Source organism: Thunnus maccoyii, chromosome 6, assembly GCF_910596095.1.
Source record: "Thunnus maccoyii chromosome 6, fThuMac1.1, whole genome shotgun sequence".
Lineage (NCBI taxonomy): Eukaryota > Metazoa > Chordata > Actinopteri > Scombriformes > Scombridae > Thunnus > Thunnus maccoyii.
In genome coordinates this window covers 20360511-20379782 of record NC_056538.1, presented here as the reverse complement: position 1 = coordinate 20379782, position 19272 = coordinate 20360511, and the positions used below count along the sequence as shown (strand labels likewise).

The window sequence follows — 19272 nt, the reverse complement described above, 5'->3', positions numbered from 1 at the left end:
TAGCTGAGGCTAGCTGTGGCGTGCTCACCAACTGTCTAGCTGGCTGTTAATGTGGTTTTATTTGGCTGTTAGCTTTGTTTTGAAGTTACCACTTACATGCTGTTTTCACAGACATTTTATATTTCTGTATATTTCCATGTGGTAAAACAGATGTCAAAAAGTGCTATTCTGGTCTTAACTCAGTTTGAACTAAATATAGTATTAGTTCAAGTGGTGGTTTTCATGGGTTTTGGTCGAAAACCACCCCTGAATTTTCCCCTTAATAAGAAATTGAGGTCTTTTAAGGTATAAATTAAGGGGCGGTCATTTCATGGTTTTTGCACCATTTTAAGAGGGTTTTACCCCTTAAACCCAATTAAACTGTCCAAATAATCCATTAAAAATCCATTAGTTTATCTAGTCAAGTCAAAGTTATGTATAAAGCACATTTAAAAACAACAATAGTTGACCAAAGTGCTGTACAGTCAAAATAGCAAAAGCCATAAAACAACACAATAAAAACACAGTTTTACACACAAAAAGACAAAGAAAAGCAACTCTCTTGAAGCCAAGGAATAAAGATGTGTTTTAAGACGGGATTTAACAGGCAGTGTAGGGGCGAGCCTGACATGCAGAGGCAACTCGCTCCAGAGTCTGGGGGCCACAACTGCAAAGGCATGATCTCCCCCGTGCTCCAACCTTGATCTTGTTTTATCCAAATCCCTTAATCTATCCTTTAATTATCCCCATGCATGGTGTGAACCGCTGAATTTAAAATGTAAGTTCCTTTTATAAGATACAGATTAATGTGTACATATAATGTTTCCTGCAATTACAATGTTTAAACCATGCATATAAATGCTTAAGAATACCTTAATATATTGAAATCCATTAATTTACCCATTAATCAATCAATCCCAAAATGGATACATAAATGAACGCCGCTCACAAAAGGGAGATCAATTTGGGAGTCCCTCAGGACTTTCCATGCAAGTATGGTGATCGTTTTGAGCGGTTTGCATGTTGCAAATATTTTGAAACAATGTCGCCTTGTTCCCCAGATTTCAGTTATTAAATCTGTGAACACAGTGCTGTAATAAACTGGAATTAACAGCAACAGTTGCTCTTTTTTCTTCTTTCCGTCTCTCTGCATATTTTGCTGCTGCGTTCACCCATGTTTCAACTGTATTGAAATAGCACTCACAGCCACAAAACTGACGCCACCGCTTTGAGAGAGGAAGTGAAATTCAATATTAGAAGCTTTCTAATCCAAACCAGCTCGTCTATAAAATTCAAGACACATGTTTAGACTTAGTGCTTTTATCCAAATGAGAATAAGTTCATTGGAACAGCCTACCAAAAATAAAACTACCCTGAGAATCACCCACATACATCAAATAGTGGAGAGATGTGACCACCATCCAGCTGATCAATTGGTTTCCATAGGTCTATTGATTTGTTGGTTCTGGTGATATGAAATAGCAAGTCAAAAAGGAGGTGTTTTTTTCTCTCCTGCGGTGTTTTCTCAGCCACTGTCAAGGGCAAGCACTTCACAGCTAATACCAGTCAGTGGGGGACAATCACCAGAGGCCAGAAAAAGAGATTTAAGTGTTCTCGCTACCTGCAGACACAATCCCCGTGTGTCTGCTGCTTACTGTGTGTTTGCTTTTCTCTAAAGTGTGATTTCAAAAGCAGCTTAAGGCTTCTTCTCTTGTTTCTGCTGTTTTTGCCGTCTAATATTTGAGCTTCTCTCTTCCTCTCTTTCTCTCGGTTTCCCTCTGTCTCGCTCCCCTTGTGCTCACTTGTTATTGTGCCATCTCATCTAATCACATTAGAGAGGAAATCAGACTCTGTTATACACCTTCCCTGCTGCGCTGGATCATAATGTGGTTATTTTTCTTCACTCTCCTCTCGCCTCTTATGTTCTTCTTTTCTGGCAGAGAAATGGTGATGATGAAATTAGCCCTTTAACTTGCCAGAGTCATAAAATAATGAAAAACCCACAATGCACTGCAGTAGTGTGATGAGTGTTTGGAAAAGCAACATTCAGATTTGACTACAGGCAGAGGCCAGTGGAGGAATGGGGCAACGGCTGAGCTAGCAGGGCACTCCATGTCCGCTCTGTTCCCATTCCCCTTAAACACACACTCACACACACACACACACACACACACACACACACACACACACGGGCCAATATGTGCCCCTGTTTTCATTCCTTTGTGCAAACCACGGTGATCTCATCTCTCCATCAGGCGGTTTGTTATGTGTGTGCACTAATAGCTGCCTCCCTTCCTCTTTGGCTCTGTTTGCCTCTGTCTGTCTCACTCACACACACACACACGCACACACACACAGACGCACACACACACACGCACACACACACACACACAGACCACTGTACATCCTCCCTCTCTCCATCGCTCCCTCCATCCAACAAACTTTCCCTTTCTGCGTTGCTATCTTGCAATCTTTCCCTTTATCCCGGCCACCATCTCTTAAATACACCCATGCATACATTGAGACATGCACACACATATTCTCGGTGCTTTGTGAGTGTTAATACCCTGTCAGTGAGGATTATAACTGAGTTGGGGATGACAGTGCCTCTGGGAAATCCCCTCTGGGGTTTAGGAGCAGCAGCCACTGGCCCGGCGTTGCCCTGGGCCTCGTCTGGCCCTCTCTGGTGTTCAGGCTGCCCCCTCACCTCTCTGCGGACACTGACCCCCTTTCTTTAGTCTACTACTACTACTAGTTTTCCCTTGTGTCTGTATTTATGTATTTATACTGGAACAGATTTTCAGTTCTCTGCTCAGATCCTCGCTGTGATGTTGATGAATGCACCCAATAAATTCTGGAGAATCTGTAGATTGAAAGATATTTAGAGAGACATAAGAGATTTAGAAAATGCACCTTATTTGGCTTCCATCCACAACGAAATTTCAGGATTTTTTGGAAAATACAAAATGCCATGTTGTGTTGTCGTGTGGACGAGGCAAACAAACCCTTCTGAAGGACATTTGATTATCATTTGATCTGCACCGTAGCCACATACAGATGGATGACAACTTAAAGGAAAAACCGGTACAGGTCTGAATGCTCGACCCCTACAGTGAGGGGATCTGGTGGCTCTCTTATGCTGTGGGTGGCATTTTGCTGGCATGGTTTGGATCCATTTGTCCTCTGAGAGGGAAGGATCACTGCAAATCAATACAAAGTTGTTCTGAGTCATCTCCTTTATCCTGTGATGAAACATTTCTATCCTGATGGGAGTGGTCTCTTCCAGGATGACAACGCCTCGATGGTTTGATGAGTATGAAAATTATGTGACTCATATGCTATGGCCTTCACAGTCACCAGATCTCAACCCAGTTGAACACCTGTGGAAGATTTTGGACTGACGTGTTAGACATCGCTCTCCACCACCGTCATCAAAACACCAAATGAGGGAATGTCTTTTTGAAGAGTGGTGTTCCTCAGCCTTGGCATTTACTCTACAAGTCTCAGAACTTTTCTGGATGGAGGAAAAACAGAAAAAAGAAAAAACCTGCCCAGCACCAAAAAGCAGATAAAGTTAGCACCTAACTGGTGAGCATAATGGAGCATTAATGCTACATTTAGCGGCTAATGAGCAAGAAAACTTTCTCAGGGTTAGTGGAGACCAAGTCACAGCTAAAAAGATCATGAATATTGGACTTACATTCATAATTTGTAAGAAAAATTACTTCAAATGAATGCCAGTGTTGCTCCGTGTCAGCTGCTTGTGTAGTTAAGCGACTGTTAGCATAAACCCCCCCCAAAAAAACAAATTAATGCAGGTCGAAGCATTCTTCTATCAATTTCTATCAACTGTGTGGACAGAAAAGTATTTTGACACTTTAACAGCATTATTATCTACATTATGCGGCATAATGTGGACAAGGCTCCTTCTTTTTAACACTTGTTCGCTCCTGGTTTTGCTTCAGTTCCCACCAGTAAAGAACAGAACATCAAACAATGGTGGATTGTGTGCTCTGATCTAAATCTTAAAAGTTTAAAGAGGTATTTTCGTCTTCCCTTACTCCCTCAGGCCAGTTGATCGAGCGTGTCCTCCTTTCCTCCATGTTGAACCCCGGAGAACAGTGGCAGACGTACCGTCACCACGGGCGGACTCTCAGCCTGGAGTACCGGCTCCGCTTCCGCTGCGACTCCAACTACTACGGACCTTTCTGCAACAAGTTCTGCCGGGCCCGAGACGACTTCTTCGGTCACTTCAGCTGTGACCCCAGTGGCTCCAAGGTCTGCATGGACGGCTGGACGGGAGTAGAGTGCAAAGAGGGTGAGAGAGCATTTAAATGTGCCGTATGTTGGAGTACATCACACCACATGTCCTGTGTACATTTAGAAAAGAAAAATCATGAATATAATTAGTTCAAGTCCGTTTTGATTGGCTTAGTCACATTTAAAGCTGTGAAATACTGAAGAACTACACACAGCATAACAGTGATTATAACAATAACCAGGATCATTATTCTCACTTATACCTAAAAAACCAGAACAGTGTTGCATTTTACATTTCAGGCAGACTTTTGTTGCCATTCATTTCTGTGTGGCATTTAAATCAACTAGCAGACTCTTGAAACTTGCTTGAGTTGTGTAATTTACCACAATTAATATAAAATTTTCATCAAAATTGGTCAATATTACATAAAAGTTGCATGTTAATGACTTACCTTTTAACAATAATGTAAATCTGACCATAATAAATAAAGCCTGGATGTTTACTGTGGTCAATTACACCATTTAAACATGTTTCACAAGTCTACTAATTGACTTTCATACAGTATGAATGAAATGAAATGACATAAATGAATGGAAACCATTAGATGTCTGGAAAGGTAAGAAAAAGCATAAAACTTTCTGAAACACAACAATGTGAAATCTGTGTGTGATTTCACTCATGTGGTCCTATAACACTGTTTACTCATCATTTTTGTCTCTGATGCTAAATCTTTTACACTGTTTCACTCCAAATTGATGCACATCTGTTTCAGAAAATGTTGCCAGAAACTGTTAAGTTGATTTTTGAAAATCAGTTATGAAATTACACATTATTCTGTCCTTTCAAAAGTAAAAAATATTTTATAGTCATTCACCTCAAGATGATATTTTCTTGTTTTGCTACTAGCTCTGGAAGGGGGTTTCCTCTTCTGTGATCCTTTCCAAGATTTCTGAAAGAGTTTTTCCATGAGGGTGTCCTTGTTTTCCTGTTTGATGTTGGCCTCTGAAGCCTTTTAAAACTGTTATTATGATAAAGAGCTGTTCCAAAAACTGGACTTTGAACTTTATAAGAAAAATATCGACCGGTGTTGTCTTGTTAATTAGTGGTTGTGTTGTGTTTCTAACTACACTGAATGCACTAACCCTAAAACCAAGCCGTAGCCCTCACACAGCCCTTTAATGAACTGAGGACCAACCTTGTGGATTTCCTCACATTTCAAAACCATTCACACTTTTGGCAGAGTACTGAAAAACCTGAGAAGACAAAAGAATAAGCAAACATCTGTACGCAGATCTACAATGAATACTGACAGCCTTCAAGACTCATAATGCTGACCCACGTCTGTAAATTCACCTAACTTCACTGGACAGCGTGTGGGGATTATTCAACGTCTGTCTGTGACTCATCAGCTGGATGACCTCACTCTGCGACCTCGGAGCGTTGCCATCGTGTTGCGATGGTAAAAGTGAACGGAGGAAACCAGAGTGGAAACCATGGGAACCCTGAAGGGCATGCAGCTAGTTTTAGGACATCCTGCAGCCCTGCCCACCCCGCCTGAGTCTCACTTCATCTGACTTCCTCCGCAGCAGGTTGCTGATTGGACCGTAGAAATGCAGGAAGTCTGAAAAATTAGGCAGGGTGCTCCGTTACCCCCTGCAGGTTACTGATGATGATGAACTTCAGAGAGTTTTCAGTTTGAGTTTAAATAGTTTGACTGCTCAAACTGAAATACAGCCTTTCAGTTTTTTTAAGGTTTTATCTGGGTGACAGTACCTGATTGATCTGCTTTACATCATCAATATTGAAGCCCTGTTTGTGTGTTTTGTGTATGTGGTGATATGTGCGGTTATTGTGTACCTGACGGACGTTGTTTTCATTCCTGTTCATTCCAGATGTATTAAGATACAGATTGCAGGTGTTTATGTTCAGTGACTCACCAATAAACTGAACGTCATAGTTACTGTTTTAATAGCTCTCTCTCTCTCTCTATGTGTGTGTGTGTGTGTGTTTTCACAGCGGTGTGCAGGCAGGGGTGTCACCAGACCCACGGCTTCTGTACTGTGCCTGGAGAATGCAAGTGAGTCTGAGAAATATTTGTAGGATGTAAGAACCCAGCAAGCACCGACACTGAATATTTGACCTGAAATTTTAACACAATTTAACAGCTTCATAAGTATAGTGTAATATTTTTATCATGCTTTTTGTAATTTTCTGTTGTATTTCTACTGTTATGATGTCAAATGTCTTTGTTAAACATGGTCAAAGTTCCAAAACTTGAGGTAAAGAAATGCTCCCTGAAAGGCTTCAGTCTGCTCTGAACGCTTCATTTGCAAAGTTACTGCTACTTCCTCCTTATCATAGTGTCAGATTGTTTGCACATGCCCACAAATGGACGTCCGTTCTGTAATCTTTGTTGCTAAGGTTGTTCTGTGGGTTGTTCATATTATCCATTTACATATTTCAGATCGCACTGGGGCTCGAACGTGTACGGATATATTTGAGAAGCTGACATTTTGAGTAAAGAACGAGAAAAAGAAGTGAAATCCATCTACTACTGTTTGTTTACGTAGCCTCCAGCTGCTAAATGTCTGCCGAGGAGCAGCTACCTGGAGCTAAACAACTAGAGACAGGAGCTAAAACAGCCTGTTTCAGACAGAGGCTGAACTGAGGGGCTGCATGAAGAGCCAGTATAAGATATTAAGGAGTTTTTTTGAACTGTAAATCATGCAAAAATATTCCAGTTGAGCCCCAGAATATAAATATAGGACCTGGAAATGTGTATGATACGTCCTCTTTAAACTACAGACAGAGATGTGAAGCCTGCTATAGTTTCCTGAACTTTTATAGACATCCTTTCTTTTGGTCATTTACAGATGAGCCTTCTTCTTTTAGCCAAAATCAATCCTGTCCAATCAATCCTCTCTGCTCTTGTCTTCCTCTTCAGGTGTCATTATGGCTGGACGGGTCCTCTGTGTGACCAGTGTGTGACGTTCCCCGGCTGTGTGTACGGGAGCTGCACTGAGCCCTGGAAGTGTGTGTGTGACGTCAACTGGGGAGGACTGCTGTGTGACAAAGGTCAGATATGAAACCTGTCGTGCTGCCCCTGCAGTGAGGATGTAGGAGTTGGTGTAGTGTAGCACATTAATATGTGATTTAATTTGTGTTGGTATTTTATTTCACTAGAAACACAATGATACTTTTTAAACTATTTTACTTGTTTGCACATTTATTAAAAAAAAAAAATTGTACACAAAGACATTCACATCATAAAAACACTCATACTGACATATACTCAGCAATATATGTATTTAAAGCAAACAAACACTTGTACAGGAGCAGGAGGAAGTTAAAAGCTTATAAACAGAATTACATTAAATGAAAATAATAAGGCTACTGCAAAATAAAGAAAAACGTTTCTCATAAAAGATTGAGTTTACAACAGCAAAGACATAGAAGTTTAAAACATTAATTCAGAAACAGATTGTAAGATTGAGTATGTTTGATTTAAATCCTTCAATTAACAAATTAGTGTATCCCTAAAAGTAAATTAATCCTCGAGCCAGACACAAGGTAAATTAACTGTGTACATTAGGCTCTTTTATACAGAGATCCTGATTTACAGCCATAAAGAAAATCCATCGTGAAGCCGCCTTTGCTTTATTACACTGAACCAAACAACCAAACAAAGCCCAAAGTGCCATATAGCTGGCTGATACCAGTGTTTTTATTGCTTCTCGTCTTTGGGAACAGCATATAGTATCCCTTTAGAGTTTAAATTGAATTTATTTTTAGGGTTTAATATAAACTTAGAGGATTTCCCACCGCTAAACTCAAGAAATATAGAAATGTACTATAAGATTTTTGCAGCATATTGGGTTTTGGTTAATAACTCGGTCTGTGTGTGTGTGTGTGTGACACGGAGAGAAACATTGTCTGTAAAGTATATAAGTTTGTCAGATATGGCTCTTCACACACCTCCTCAGTGATTTCACACTGATCTTCTGTATAAGATGCAGCTCCCTCAGGGCTTCAGCCTCCTCTCTTAAAACTTTTCCCACCACACTTGAGAAAAGTTCCTCCAACATTATCCCAGTTTATACCCCACCTCCCAATCTCTGTCCCAGTGTGGGAGCTGAGATCTGGGAGCCAAATGAGTGCCCACGGGACGATGCATTGTGCAGAGGAAAGCCGATAGCCTTGGGTAAGGTGAATGTGAGCAGGGCTGGGCGCTCTTAGCTAGGTGGGGTCCTGAGCTGTTTCTGTGCATTCAGAAAGGCTCTGTGAAGAGCGGCGAGACAAAGAGGCTGTGGGCACGGAGGAGATCATTAGAGAAAGCAAAGCTTTAATCAGCCTCAACACTGGGGACAACAGGCCCTGCAGCTACTGGCCTGCAGTCAGCACACTGGATACACTTCAGCCACTGTGCAGTGTGTGCGTGTGTGTGTGTGTGTGTGCTGCAAAGTCAACCATCTATCCTCCTTAGATTATCTTTTCTTTCCTATATAGTTTCTTTAGTTTCTGTCTCTGCTGTTTTGTGCTGTGAACTAAAATATAAACTCTTACTTCTCTCTGTTTCAGATCTGAACTACTGTGGGACCCACCAGCCCTGTAAGAATGGTGGGACCTGCACCAACACAGAGCCAAACGAGTACCAGTGTGAGTGCCAGGAAGGTTTCAGAGGACGCAACTGTGACATTGGTGAGTGTGGTCTCACCATCCAGGAAGCCGAATGTCTCCAGTTTATTGGAACATTGCATGTCGGTAGAGCAGCTGACAACAGCAATTACACAAATGAAAGAGAGAAGAGACAAACGAGTGAGAGGCAAGGTCTACGTGGCACAAGGAGCAAAAATGTCAGGGGACGAGACGAGCAGAAACATCCTCTTTGCTAGCGTTGTGGAAGGAATTTGTCTTCATTTATTTGTCTTGTTTTTATCTTCCCCTCCTGTTTTCACTGCTCTTTCCTCTCCTCTCATCAGTGGAGCACGCGTGTTTGTCGTCCCCGTGCGCGAACGGAGCCACCTGTATTGAAGACCCAACGGGCTTCAACTGCATCTGCACTGACGGCTGGACCGGACACACTTGCGCAGACGGTGATTGTCAATGCCACACACACACATAGTTTTAGCTGAAGGGCCAGGCAGTGTGAGATTGTCTGTGATTGGTTGTTGGATCAAAGCCAGTGAGTGACTTAATCAATCCGCCAGCGGAAGCTAAATTAGCCCAAACACAAACACTATCCACAGCAATCAGTGATCTGTCTCGCCCCCTGTCTGATTTTGTGTGTGTGTGTGTGTGTGTGTGTGTGTGTGTGTGTGTATGTGTGCGCACATGTATTTGCATTGCGAAGGGAAGCAGCAGGTTGAGATGGAAGATCTCTGATCAACTCTATTGATTTAATGTAAACGGAGGTGACACTGCAAGTTATGTGTCTTGTTTTTTAACGGTAGTGGATCAAAGGTTTATTGTCTCGTTGCCGACTCTCGTATCTTACATCAGATTTATCCAGACAGCGTCTAGAACCAGATGAGATGGATTACAGTCGAGCTGCAACGATTAGTTGATTAATCGATTAGTGGATTGAAAGAAAATTAATCACCAATTGTTTTGGTAATCGATTAATTGTTTTGAGTCGTTTTTTAAAGAAAAAAAGTCAAAATTCTCTGATTCCAGCTTCTCAAATATGAATATTTTCTGGTTTCTTTAGTGAAAGTAAACTGAATATCTTTGGGTTGTGGGCTGTTGGTCGGGACAAAACAAGACATTTCAGGACGTCAACTTGGGCATTTTCTGACATTTTATAGACCAAACAACTTATCAATTAATTGAGAAAATAATTGACAGATTAATCAATAATGAAAATAATATTTAGTTGCAGCTCTACAGTACAGTTCATGAATGCTGCCAGTGTCTGTCGCAAGCACATCTGGAGTGACCAGTTAAACAGATGTGGCTGTAGTTCAGGTGGTACAGCAGGTTAGGAGTTTGTACTGAGCAAAACAGACAAAACCATTAGAAACACTTTCTTCAGATGTAATTAAAACCAACATATGTGCTACTGATGATGAGTTATTTCTCAGACTTCAGGAAGCGTCCTCCAGATCTACACAAAACATTAGACAGCACTTTTTTACCAGCTGAGTGGTACTCTTCATGATGAGTAATGTGACTTTTAAGTGTAAAATTGGTGGTGTGCACCTTTAAGATGACGCTAATACTCTGTTCATGTCATATCAGAGTTTCCGACTTGTAAATAGCCTTAACACCAACCTCCAAGTTGTAATTACAGCCGGGAAACTGGGAATTTTCTTAAAGCTACACTCGACTTTGACAATATGGACACCTCACATCAGCCAGTCATTCAATGTAATTAAACCCAAATTTATGTGGATGGATGTAATGTAATATAATTTTCTCAATGCACAGTATTTTAAACCCCCACACAACCAACTCAGTCAACTTTCCTGAGTTGTCAGATGTCTTGTAAGTCCCATCCATCCGACACAGCATGTACGCAGCATTAGAAGCCTCCAGACTTGTAAATACTATTTGTAATAGAGAATATACATTTGCAAAAACCAGGCTCAAATACAATGAAATGTGGAAAATAAGAGCACAAAGAAGTTGAAAGGACGGCGTGATGTTTGAATACTGATCCTCTGCACACACTACTCTCTGCTGCCGTTGTCTCACAGCAGCCCTCACGCCCCCCAAGATCTTGCACTTCCACGTTTTGAAGTGTGGATAAAGGTCAACTATGTTTTTGACCGTGTAACAACATGAGCTGACACATCAGTCAGTCTTGTGCTCCGTCTGTGTGTACAGCGGGTTTGAGCTCGTGATATGTGTGCGTGAGCGCTGGTGAGATGGGATCATACAGGTTATGGTCTGTCAGATCTGTGAGTGTAAACAAGCGGCGTTCCACATCCTCTGCTTTCACCTCCATCAGGATAAACAGCACTGCGGGTCAGCTGGTGGCGTGTAAACACACCAACAAGAAGCATTTTCATCCGCGAGAGAGAGAGAGAGGGAGAGAGAGGATAAGAGGAGGAGAAAGACAAACAGAGGAATAAAGGAATAGTTTATTTTTGCTTTGGTTAGTCACTCTTGTTATTTGTTGTTCGGATGGCGGCCTATCTCTGTCTGTGTATGTGTTGTGGGGGGGCTCTCCAGGGAATACACAGCGAGAGGATTGTCAGGCTTGCAGGGAATGACAACCATAACCACAACACAGCTCTGTTTTCAGGCTAGATTTATATATATAACCAATATTAATTAAAGGCTTCTTTGTTTGTTATGAATTCTCTGTCTAGTTTTGGGAGAGGTGCCGCAAGCTCGGCTGGGTTATTATTGCGTTGGGTTGGAATCAGGGTCAAGATGATGGAAAATGGTTGTTCTGCAAGGTTAGGTAAATGAAAAAAAGGTTATGAGAGAGACAGAGAGTGAAAGATGTATACCACAGAGATATGCATGGGAAAAGCTGTGATGCCACTACTGCACAAATATGTCATGTATACTTTTAAGTTATACATGGTTAACCCCTAAACCGAGTGCCTCTTTATGTCCGCCTCTCTGTCTCTATCTGTTTGTGCGCTTTAACTAATTCCCTCACGTTTCATTATCTGTTTTTAATTTCTTTTCACACGAGTGGAACAAGGCATGTCAGCTCCATTTTTCTATTTCTCTTCCTTTATTTAAATTCCCCCTCTTCTCTCTCTCTCTCTCTCTCTCTCTCTCTCTCTCTCTCTCTGGGAAAGATGTTAGGTATCAGCCATGAACATGCAGCTGATGATTGCATTTATCACTATTTGCGCAGGAACCAGAGCAGCATAAAAGAGAATGAAAACACAGGCCGCCAAAGCATCCGCATACCAATGCTACAGTTCAGATCACACATGTCCACATGGTGGCATCGCTCATACACACTCACAAATGTGTTTAATATTCACACACACACATTTTCCCATTACACAGACCAGCAGTTCATGTACTGTATTCTCTATCTGTCTCTTCACAGCGGTGAGGCAGTGTGATCGGAGTCCCTGTGGACGTGGAGCGACGTGTCAGGAGGCTCCCAGGGGTTACCGGTGCCTCTGCCCGCCCGGATGGACCGGCAGGACGTGCCAGCTGGGTCAGTGGGTCAGGATTAAATATGGATTAATATAAAGGGTCACTGCCTCCAGTTAACAGTAGCCTGTTTTACCTGCTCAGGGTTTAATTCATTTATCCATAAAAAACAGGCTCAGCGCTCGCATCCTAATCAACCAAAAGTGATTACAAGAAATAGGATAAATACAAAAGATTAGATAGAACAATAAATATGATCTATGAACAACAATGTAAAAATATATTCCACAAGGCAATTAAAGAACTGCTTGAAAAGACCCATTATAAAAAATAATTAATTTTTACTGTTTAATCAAGGGTTGTAACCAGCAATTATTTTCGTTATTGATTAAACTGATGATTATTTTCTTAAAAAAAACAACAAAAACATGCCAATTATAGTTTCTCAGAACCAAAAGTGACATCCAAAAGTGCCTCGTTGTGTCTGACCAAGAATCCAAAACCCAAAGATGTTTAATTAGCAGGTTCAGATTAACAGATAAGATGCTTGATGTTTTTGCTTGAAAAATGACTTAAACGATAAATTTATTATCAAAATGTTGACTTATCTTCTGTCAGTCAATTAATACATTAATCAACTAATTGTTTCAGCTCTAGTTTAATCCCCTGGGAGATAAAACGTGCTCCTGCTTTTAATTAATAGAATTTTGACATGATTTTCCAATATAGCATCTATTTGAAAATATAGCCCACATATACAGTACATGCATTACTAATGAGTATACAACAGCACAAAGGACTAAATCAACAGTAAAGCAAAACAGACACACAAACAAAGATGGAGGGTCAAGATAGGTACTCAAATCATTTATTTAATTAAAAGATTGCTGAAGAAGAATAAGACAATTTTTTGATTTTGCTTATATCAGGTTAACAGACGTGTGATATAGCTGTTTGGTGCTAAAACTAACAAAATTAAATATCAAATTTAGATCTAAACCTGACACATGACCAGAGCAAAGACGCTAAAGTTGGTGCAAAGTGATTTTATCTGTGGGTTTTTGTAATGGTGATACTTTTTTCATTATTAAATATACGCTTTAATATACATTTTCACAGCCTGTTAATGAAAAATCTGATATTTATCGCCTTAAAAGTCATCTTTTTATAGGATTTATACCACAGATCCTCTAACAAGCTGAATCAATCAGAGCTGTAATGCTCGAGTGGTTTCTGAAGCCACAAAACCTGCGCTTCAGTGGGCAATATGTGATTACAGTATGTGCTCCGTTTGAACTGAAATATGCATTTAAAGCACAAATTAAGGAAGCAGAAACAGCCGGCGGCACGTTAATTCTCCCATTAACCTGTCCTGGCTGTGAATCAGTATTCTCTAAATGCACTGTCACATCTCTTTGGGCTGCATTCGCTCATATTGACGAGTATGTTCCTCGAGGGTGGTTGTGTTAGATGGTACAGCGGAGGGAATATTGTATAGAATCAGGTCATACTCACACACACACACATACACACACACACACAGGCCATATATACACACATACAGAGGCTTGGGGGTTATGAAGTACAAACTGAGACATATTTCAGGATGACAGTCTCTCCTACTCCTCTGCGTTACAGTGATATGTCACTCTGACACTTGATAATCCCCCGTAGTTCCACATCACAGGTCAGTCGCCCACAGTATATATCGCACACACACACACATACACGGTGTTCGAACACAAGTGATAAAACTGTTCATAGCCTGAACCGATACGCAGAGAATCAGTAAAGGCCCAAATGGTGAAAAGCAATTATACTTTCTATCAGTTTCACTCTTTTATTAGCCGACTTCTGTCCCCGCATTTCCTTCAACGGATCAGGGAGAATCCCCCGGCTGCTCCTACAGATAACACACCCGCACACACACTCACACATGCACACCCGGTGCTAAATCCTAATGGGTCTCTCAGTGACGGTAACAGGTTTAGATTACTTATAGCTGAATGACTACTTCCTCTTTATTCATTCGGCATTTCTTTCTAATCCTTCTTCTCTGCCATCAGAGCCAAGCCCTCGGGGGGTTCCTGGCTTCGACACTCCCTGAATGAGAGGGTGGGAATGGGCACACATGAAGTTAACAGAAGCAGTGGGACAGTGGCAAAGGATCTGTGCATAAATACAGCAAATGCAGCAAGGATTTACTGTGAATGTGTAAACATAATATTTGATGGGCTTTAAGAGGACATGCACTCTGTCTCCGAGTGGTGGTGGTTGCGTCCTGCTGGCTGCTGCCCAGCAATTCTCCCCACTCCACATTTCAATTCAAGCATCCACTTCAAAATTTAATTTAACTTTGGATTAACTGGTGGCTAAAGATCGGCAGGGCTCGGTGGGAGACACACAGGATTAGGTTGGGTAGTTTTTACGGGATGTGTGTCTCTTAGATGAAGAGATTTATGACATCTTTTAACTCGTTTCAGTGAGCAGTTTAATTAGTGTTGTGCACTTTGTCGGTTATGCAACAAGATTAGGCTGATATTTTGGTTTATTGATATTGACTCTCAGTTTGTGGGGCATATCATTTGCCATTTCTGTGTGGACTAGACATGTTTTTCCTGTATTTGTCCCATAACCATTACCATTGACTAAGACATTGGCCTCAGAACTTATCAAACTTATTAATCAAACTGAATTTCCACTTTGTTTCACCTCAGTTTGAATTGATGAACAAATCGGAGATGTAGACAATGATTTAGAGGTCTCAAGAGGAACCAAGTGGACACATTTCTCTAAGGGAGTTAATAAAGTATAATTTAACTCCAAACTATTACAGATATACTGTACGCTTGCCTTTCCTCTGCCTGAAAACCCACCATTTTATGCAACATCTTGACACTCTATGCTAGCACTTACCTATGTCTCCATTTCCTAAAGAAAAATAAAAGACCTAAACACTTGTATTGCAGCACTAAACACACTTTTAGTGGTTCATTTGAGAGGGATGCAATGTCACATTTGATGACATGAAGCCCTATCAAGTTTGAATGCGCTTCTTTGTATACAGTCTATGTGTAAGTTGCTCTGGAAATTGCAAAATCTATAATGAAACTTCCTTCACCTCATTAACTGAACTACAGATTTTATTTCAAAGGGTTTCACTTTCAGATTCTGTTTCTCATGTTAACATAAGTGTTGTGTGTGTCCAATTTTCATGCTACAAGCTAATCCTGACCAGATGTTGAGTGTATAGTGTGTTCAAAGTGGAAAATTAAATATACTTAAACAATGACAGTGTGTATACTAATTCAAGTCTGGTGTTTATGGACATTGTTGTCCCGCAATGCAATGCCCATTAGAAATGGACTAGAATAAATTTACAAGCTGTGAACAGAAGTTAGAAAGATCCAAACAGGTTTAGATTATTTTCTTTTGTCTAAACGTCTCTTTTCAGCAATGATATCAATGAAATAAACGGTTCAACTGAACGCTGAAACTTTCTATTCTCTCTCCCTTTTAGACACCAATGAGTGTGAAATGAATATATGCGCCCACGCCCGCTCTTGTCGCAACCTGATCGGTGGATACCTGTGTGACTGCCTTCCTGGATGGACGGGATCAAACTGTGACATCAGTGAGTGTACGAGGAGATGAGAGAGGAGGAGTGATAGTCGTGTGGCAGGTTGTGAAACATGAGGAGCTTCAGTGGATTGTGTTTAGATAGAAATTCCCTCGCAGCCCAGAGTCCTTGAGGGCTGGAGATCATTTTACTCCGACTCCAGTTCAATCAGTCATCTTTCACAGGATATCTCTGAAATACAGTCAAGATGTAACAATAACCAATAAACATTTACAAAGTTCTGTTTTTCACTTTGTTCTGACTTGTTGCTTGAAGAAGACACACACTCATGAATTCAGTCAAGGTTCATGCCCGTCAGTGTGTTGGTCTCTTTTTTAACTTTGTATTTAGCTGTTTACAGCTTCATAGATATACACATTTCTCTGCGTGACAGACTAATATGATGCTTCTGGTTTCTCTGATTTCTAGGGAACAGCAGCTGTCAGGGTTTGTGTCTGAACGGCGGACGTTGTGAGGTAAGAGTCCTGGCTGAGCTGGCTTTCTCTCTCTTTGTCTCATTTGCCTGTCGTTTTTGCGTATCAGTCCCAACACTGACTTCCTCTCATGCTCTCTATCCACTGTGTCGGCTTCTTTTTATCATTCCTTTATCTGGTCAGTAAAATGAGATATTTTCTCAAACCAATTGGGAAACAATGTTTTTAAAAGAGAATCATGGAATCATATGTGAAACGCCTGAGGCATTTCTGACTTTCTTGAGGAAATGAAATCTCTTTTACTAAAATAATTATGCCTCGAGATGTGAGCAGTATTTATTCTCAGTCATTGTCAGTAGCAGAACCATGACAGGCCTCCCGTTTCTCTTTCTACCGCCCTCTCTGGACGTGATAAAATGTATAAATTACATTATAAAAATATAATTTACACACAACGTTGTTATATTGTCATTTAGCAATTTACACTGTCTCACACAGGACCAGATGTCAGGATCCAGGTGCTTGTGCCCACCTGGTTTCTCTGGAAAATACTGCCAAATCAGCCTGAGTCCTTGTGATAGTGCCCCCTGCCTGCATGGAGGACAGTGTGTGGAGAAGGATGGACAGACGGTCACTTGCAACTGTCCCATGGGATATTCGGGAATCTTCTGTGAGGTTGGAGAACCTTCATAGATGTTATATTAGCTTAAGGCTGGACAATTTAAACATCATGGTGACACACATACTCATATAAAACTAATTGGATATGATTAGGGAGAGGAAGGAAGCCAAGGGGGATATACAAAGTCTTTCCTGATATTAAAAAAAGAAATAAAAGATAAACAATTAATTACTACTTTTAATGAGATGTTTTTTAATCAAATCTTGAAGACACAATGTGGATGACTTCACTGTATATTTGATTTTAAGCTGTTATAGAGAGAGAGATCTCTATATTTAATGATATATTGATTTTTTTTGGTAAAAGTCCACCAGTAAGGTAAATTAAACTTTTTTAAAGACTTAGTGGAATAGAAATGAAACATGAATGAAACGATGTCTGAAAAAACAGCTCGGGGCAGAATATAATATTTGGATAAACTGATCTGTAAGACTGTGCTCCAAATGTTGTAGCTAGTATTTTAAATTAAGGTGAAATTAAGTCTTACAGTTCCCCTCTATGAACTTCTCAAGGAAACCTATGAAGTAAATAATGGATTAGCATATGAATTGTAGCTGAAGGAAGCATTTAGACTGAGTACTAAACTACTGCATAACAATAAACTTTTGCATTAGCAGCGTGTTTTGTTCTTTCCATTATTTCAGGTGGTGTTGGATCTGTGCAATCCCAACCCCTGCCAGCAGGGGGTTCCCTGTCACAGCACAGAGGGCAGGTACACGTGTGCCTGTCCTGAGGGTTACTATGGTAACGAGTGCATGAGCCTCAAAAACCCATGCATTGGTCCACACTGTCCAGGTAAGAGAAATATGTTTGTGTCTAAAAAAAAAAAAAAAAAAAGGACAAAATCTTATTGAAATCATGTCTAATCTCTTTATCTTCACCTCCTCGTCTTTAGGTGCCATGTCTGACACGACTCACGGTGGCGTCAGCTTCTACATGGTGCTGGTGGGAGTTCTGGCTTTAGTGACGGTCTGCGGGTGTGCAGCCTGCGCCTTCATCCTCTCCCACCTCCATCAAAAGCGGAAAAAACAGCAGGCCATCCCACAGGAAGAAGGCATCAACAACCAGAGGGAGTTTGTCAACCTCATCAGAAACGTGGACCGTCCCGTGCCCCTCCTGCCCCCCGCCGCCCCGCTCACCCACGCACCAGCCCCTGCCCCTGTTTCACGTTGCTATGAGGAGATTGAACTCACCCTGCCGCCCTCTCCGGCCCCCTCACACTCCTCCCCGGCACTAAAGCCAGCCCACGCTCCCAAACTAGATATTTCAAACCGGGAGAGGGAGAAGTTGAACCGCTTCCACTACACAGACAACCAGGAACTGGAGGTCTGACCTCTGAACTCTTGGGCCTCGGATGAGTTTTGTCTTATATTATTTTGCGTCCTTCACACTCTCTCGCCCACAGGGCCCTGTTTCCGGTTTCTGGCACTGTTGCAGTTTTTAAAATGGGGTGACCTTGTGTGACCTTTGCTCAGATCAGCAGACACCTGAGGAGCAAAGGCTGCTACGCTAACTAGGACTGTGGACTGGACTATGGATTTTGATGACTGATATGAGCGACTATGAGAAGCAGCAGGCACATGATGTTTAACTGTAAGACTCCTCATGACTCTTGAATGAATCTGGAGACTTAAAGACTTGCCTTGGAGTGCCTGAGATACTGTCAAAGAGGAAAATGAATCGTAGACGATCGCCTTCTGCCTGGCGTTCAGACCTCCGTTTCCATTTCAGGCTGAACTCTGAACAGACAGATCGATGAATGGATGCGTATTTAACACTCGGTGTGTTTCTGTGTTTGTGTTTGTACGAGTGTGTGAGAGAGTGAAAGAGAGAGAATGTATATTAAGAGTATGTGGGGGAGAAAAGAAACGACAGAAACAAACTTTACTGAACCACTGAGTTGTCCTTTTGAGAAAAGAAAAACAAAAGAGAGTGCACACTCCTGATCGAAAGGCTTTTGAGCCTTATAAAACTTTTAAACTATACACTGTTGCCTGTACTGTCTCTGTAATGCTACAGTTTGTCAAAGATGTATGATTTTTTCATACCTGCGTGTAAAATAGCTTTTTTTTTTTGTACATAAATATATTGTACATATTGATGCCCTTTTTGTACTGTGGTTTGGTCTGAGAATATAACTGTATTACTTTGCTCTCTTTGTCTCATTTCACTTTCCATTTGGAGCAACCAGCACATGTGGATTGTAATAAAAGTGCATTTACCAAGTGTA

General features: G+C 41.1%; 1 protein-coding gene across 2 annotated transcripts in view; it reads left to right on the top strand.

Moving 5' to 3' along the window:
• LOC121898618 (protein jagged-2) overlaps positions 1-19272 on the top strand; it is a 51075-nt gene extending 31803 nt beyond the window's left edge. For both annotated transcript variants that reach the window (XM_042413851.1, XM_042413852.1), the window contains 11 exons: positions 4049-4297; positions 6257-6317; positions 7185-7315; positions 8819-8938; positions 9220-9333; positions 12258-12371; positions 15828-15941; positions 16356-16402; positions 16859-17035; positions 17687-17837; positions 17938-19272. In XM_042413851.1, coding sequence (XP_042269785.1) covers positions 4049-4297; positions 6257-6317; positions 7185-7315; positions 8819-8938; positions 9220-9333; positions 12258-12371; positions 15828-15941; positions 16356-16402; positions 16859-17035; positions 17687-17837; positions 17938-18374 — 1715 coding nt within the window. In that variant the 3' untranslated portion in view covers positions 18375-19272. The remainder of the gene's footprint in view (positions 1-4048; positions 4298-6256; positions 6318-7184; positions 7316-8818; positions 8939-9219; positions 9334-12257; positions 12372-15827; positions 15942-16355; positions 16403-16858; positions 17036-17686; positions 17838-17937) is intronic.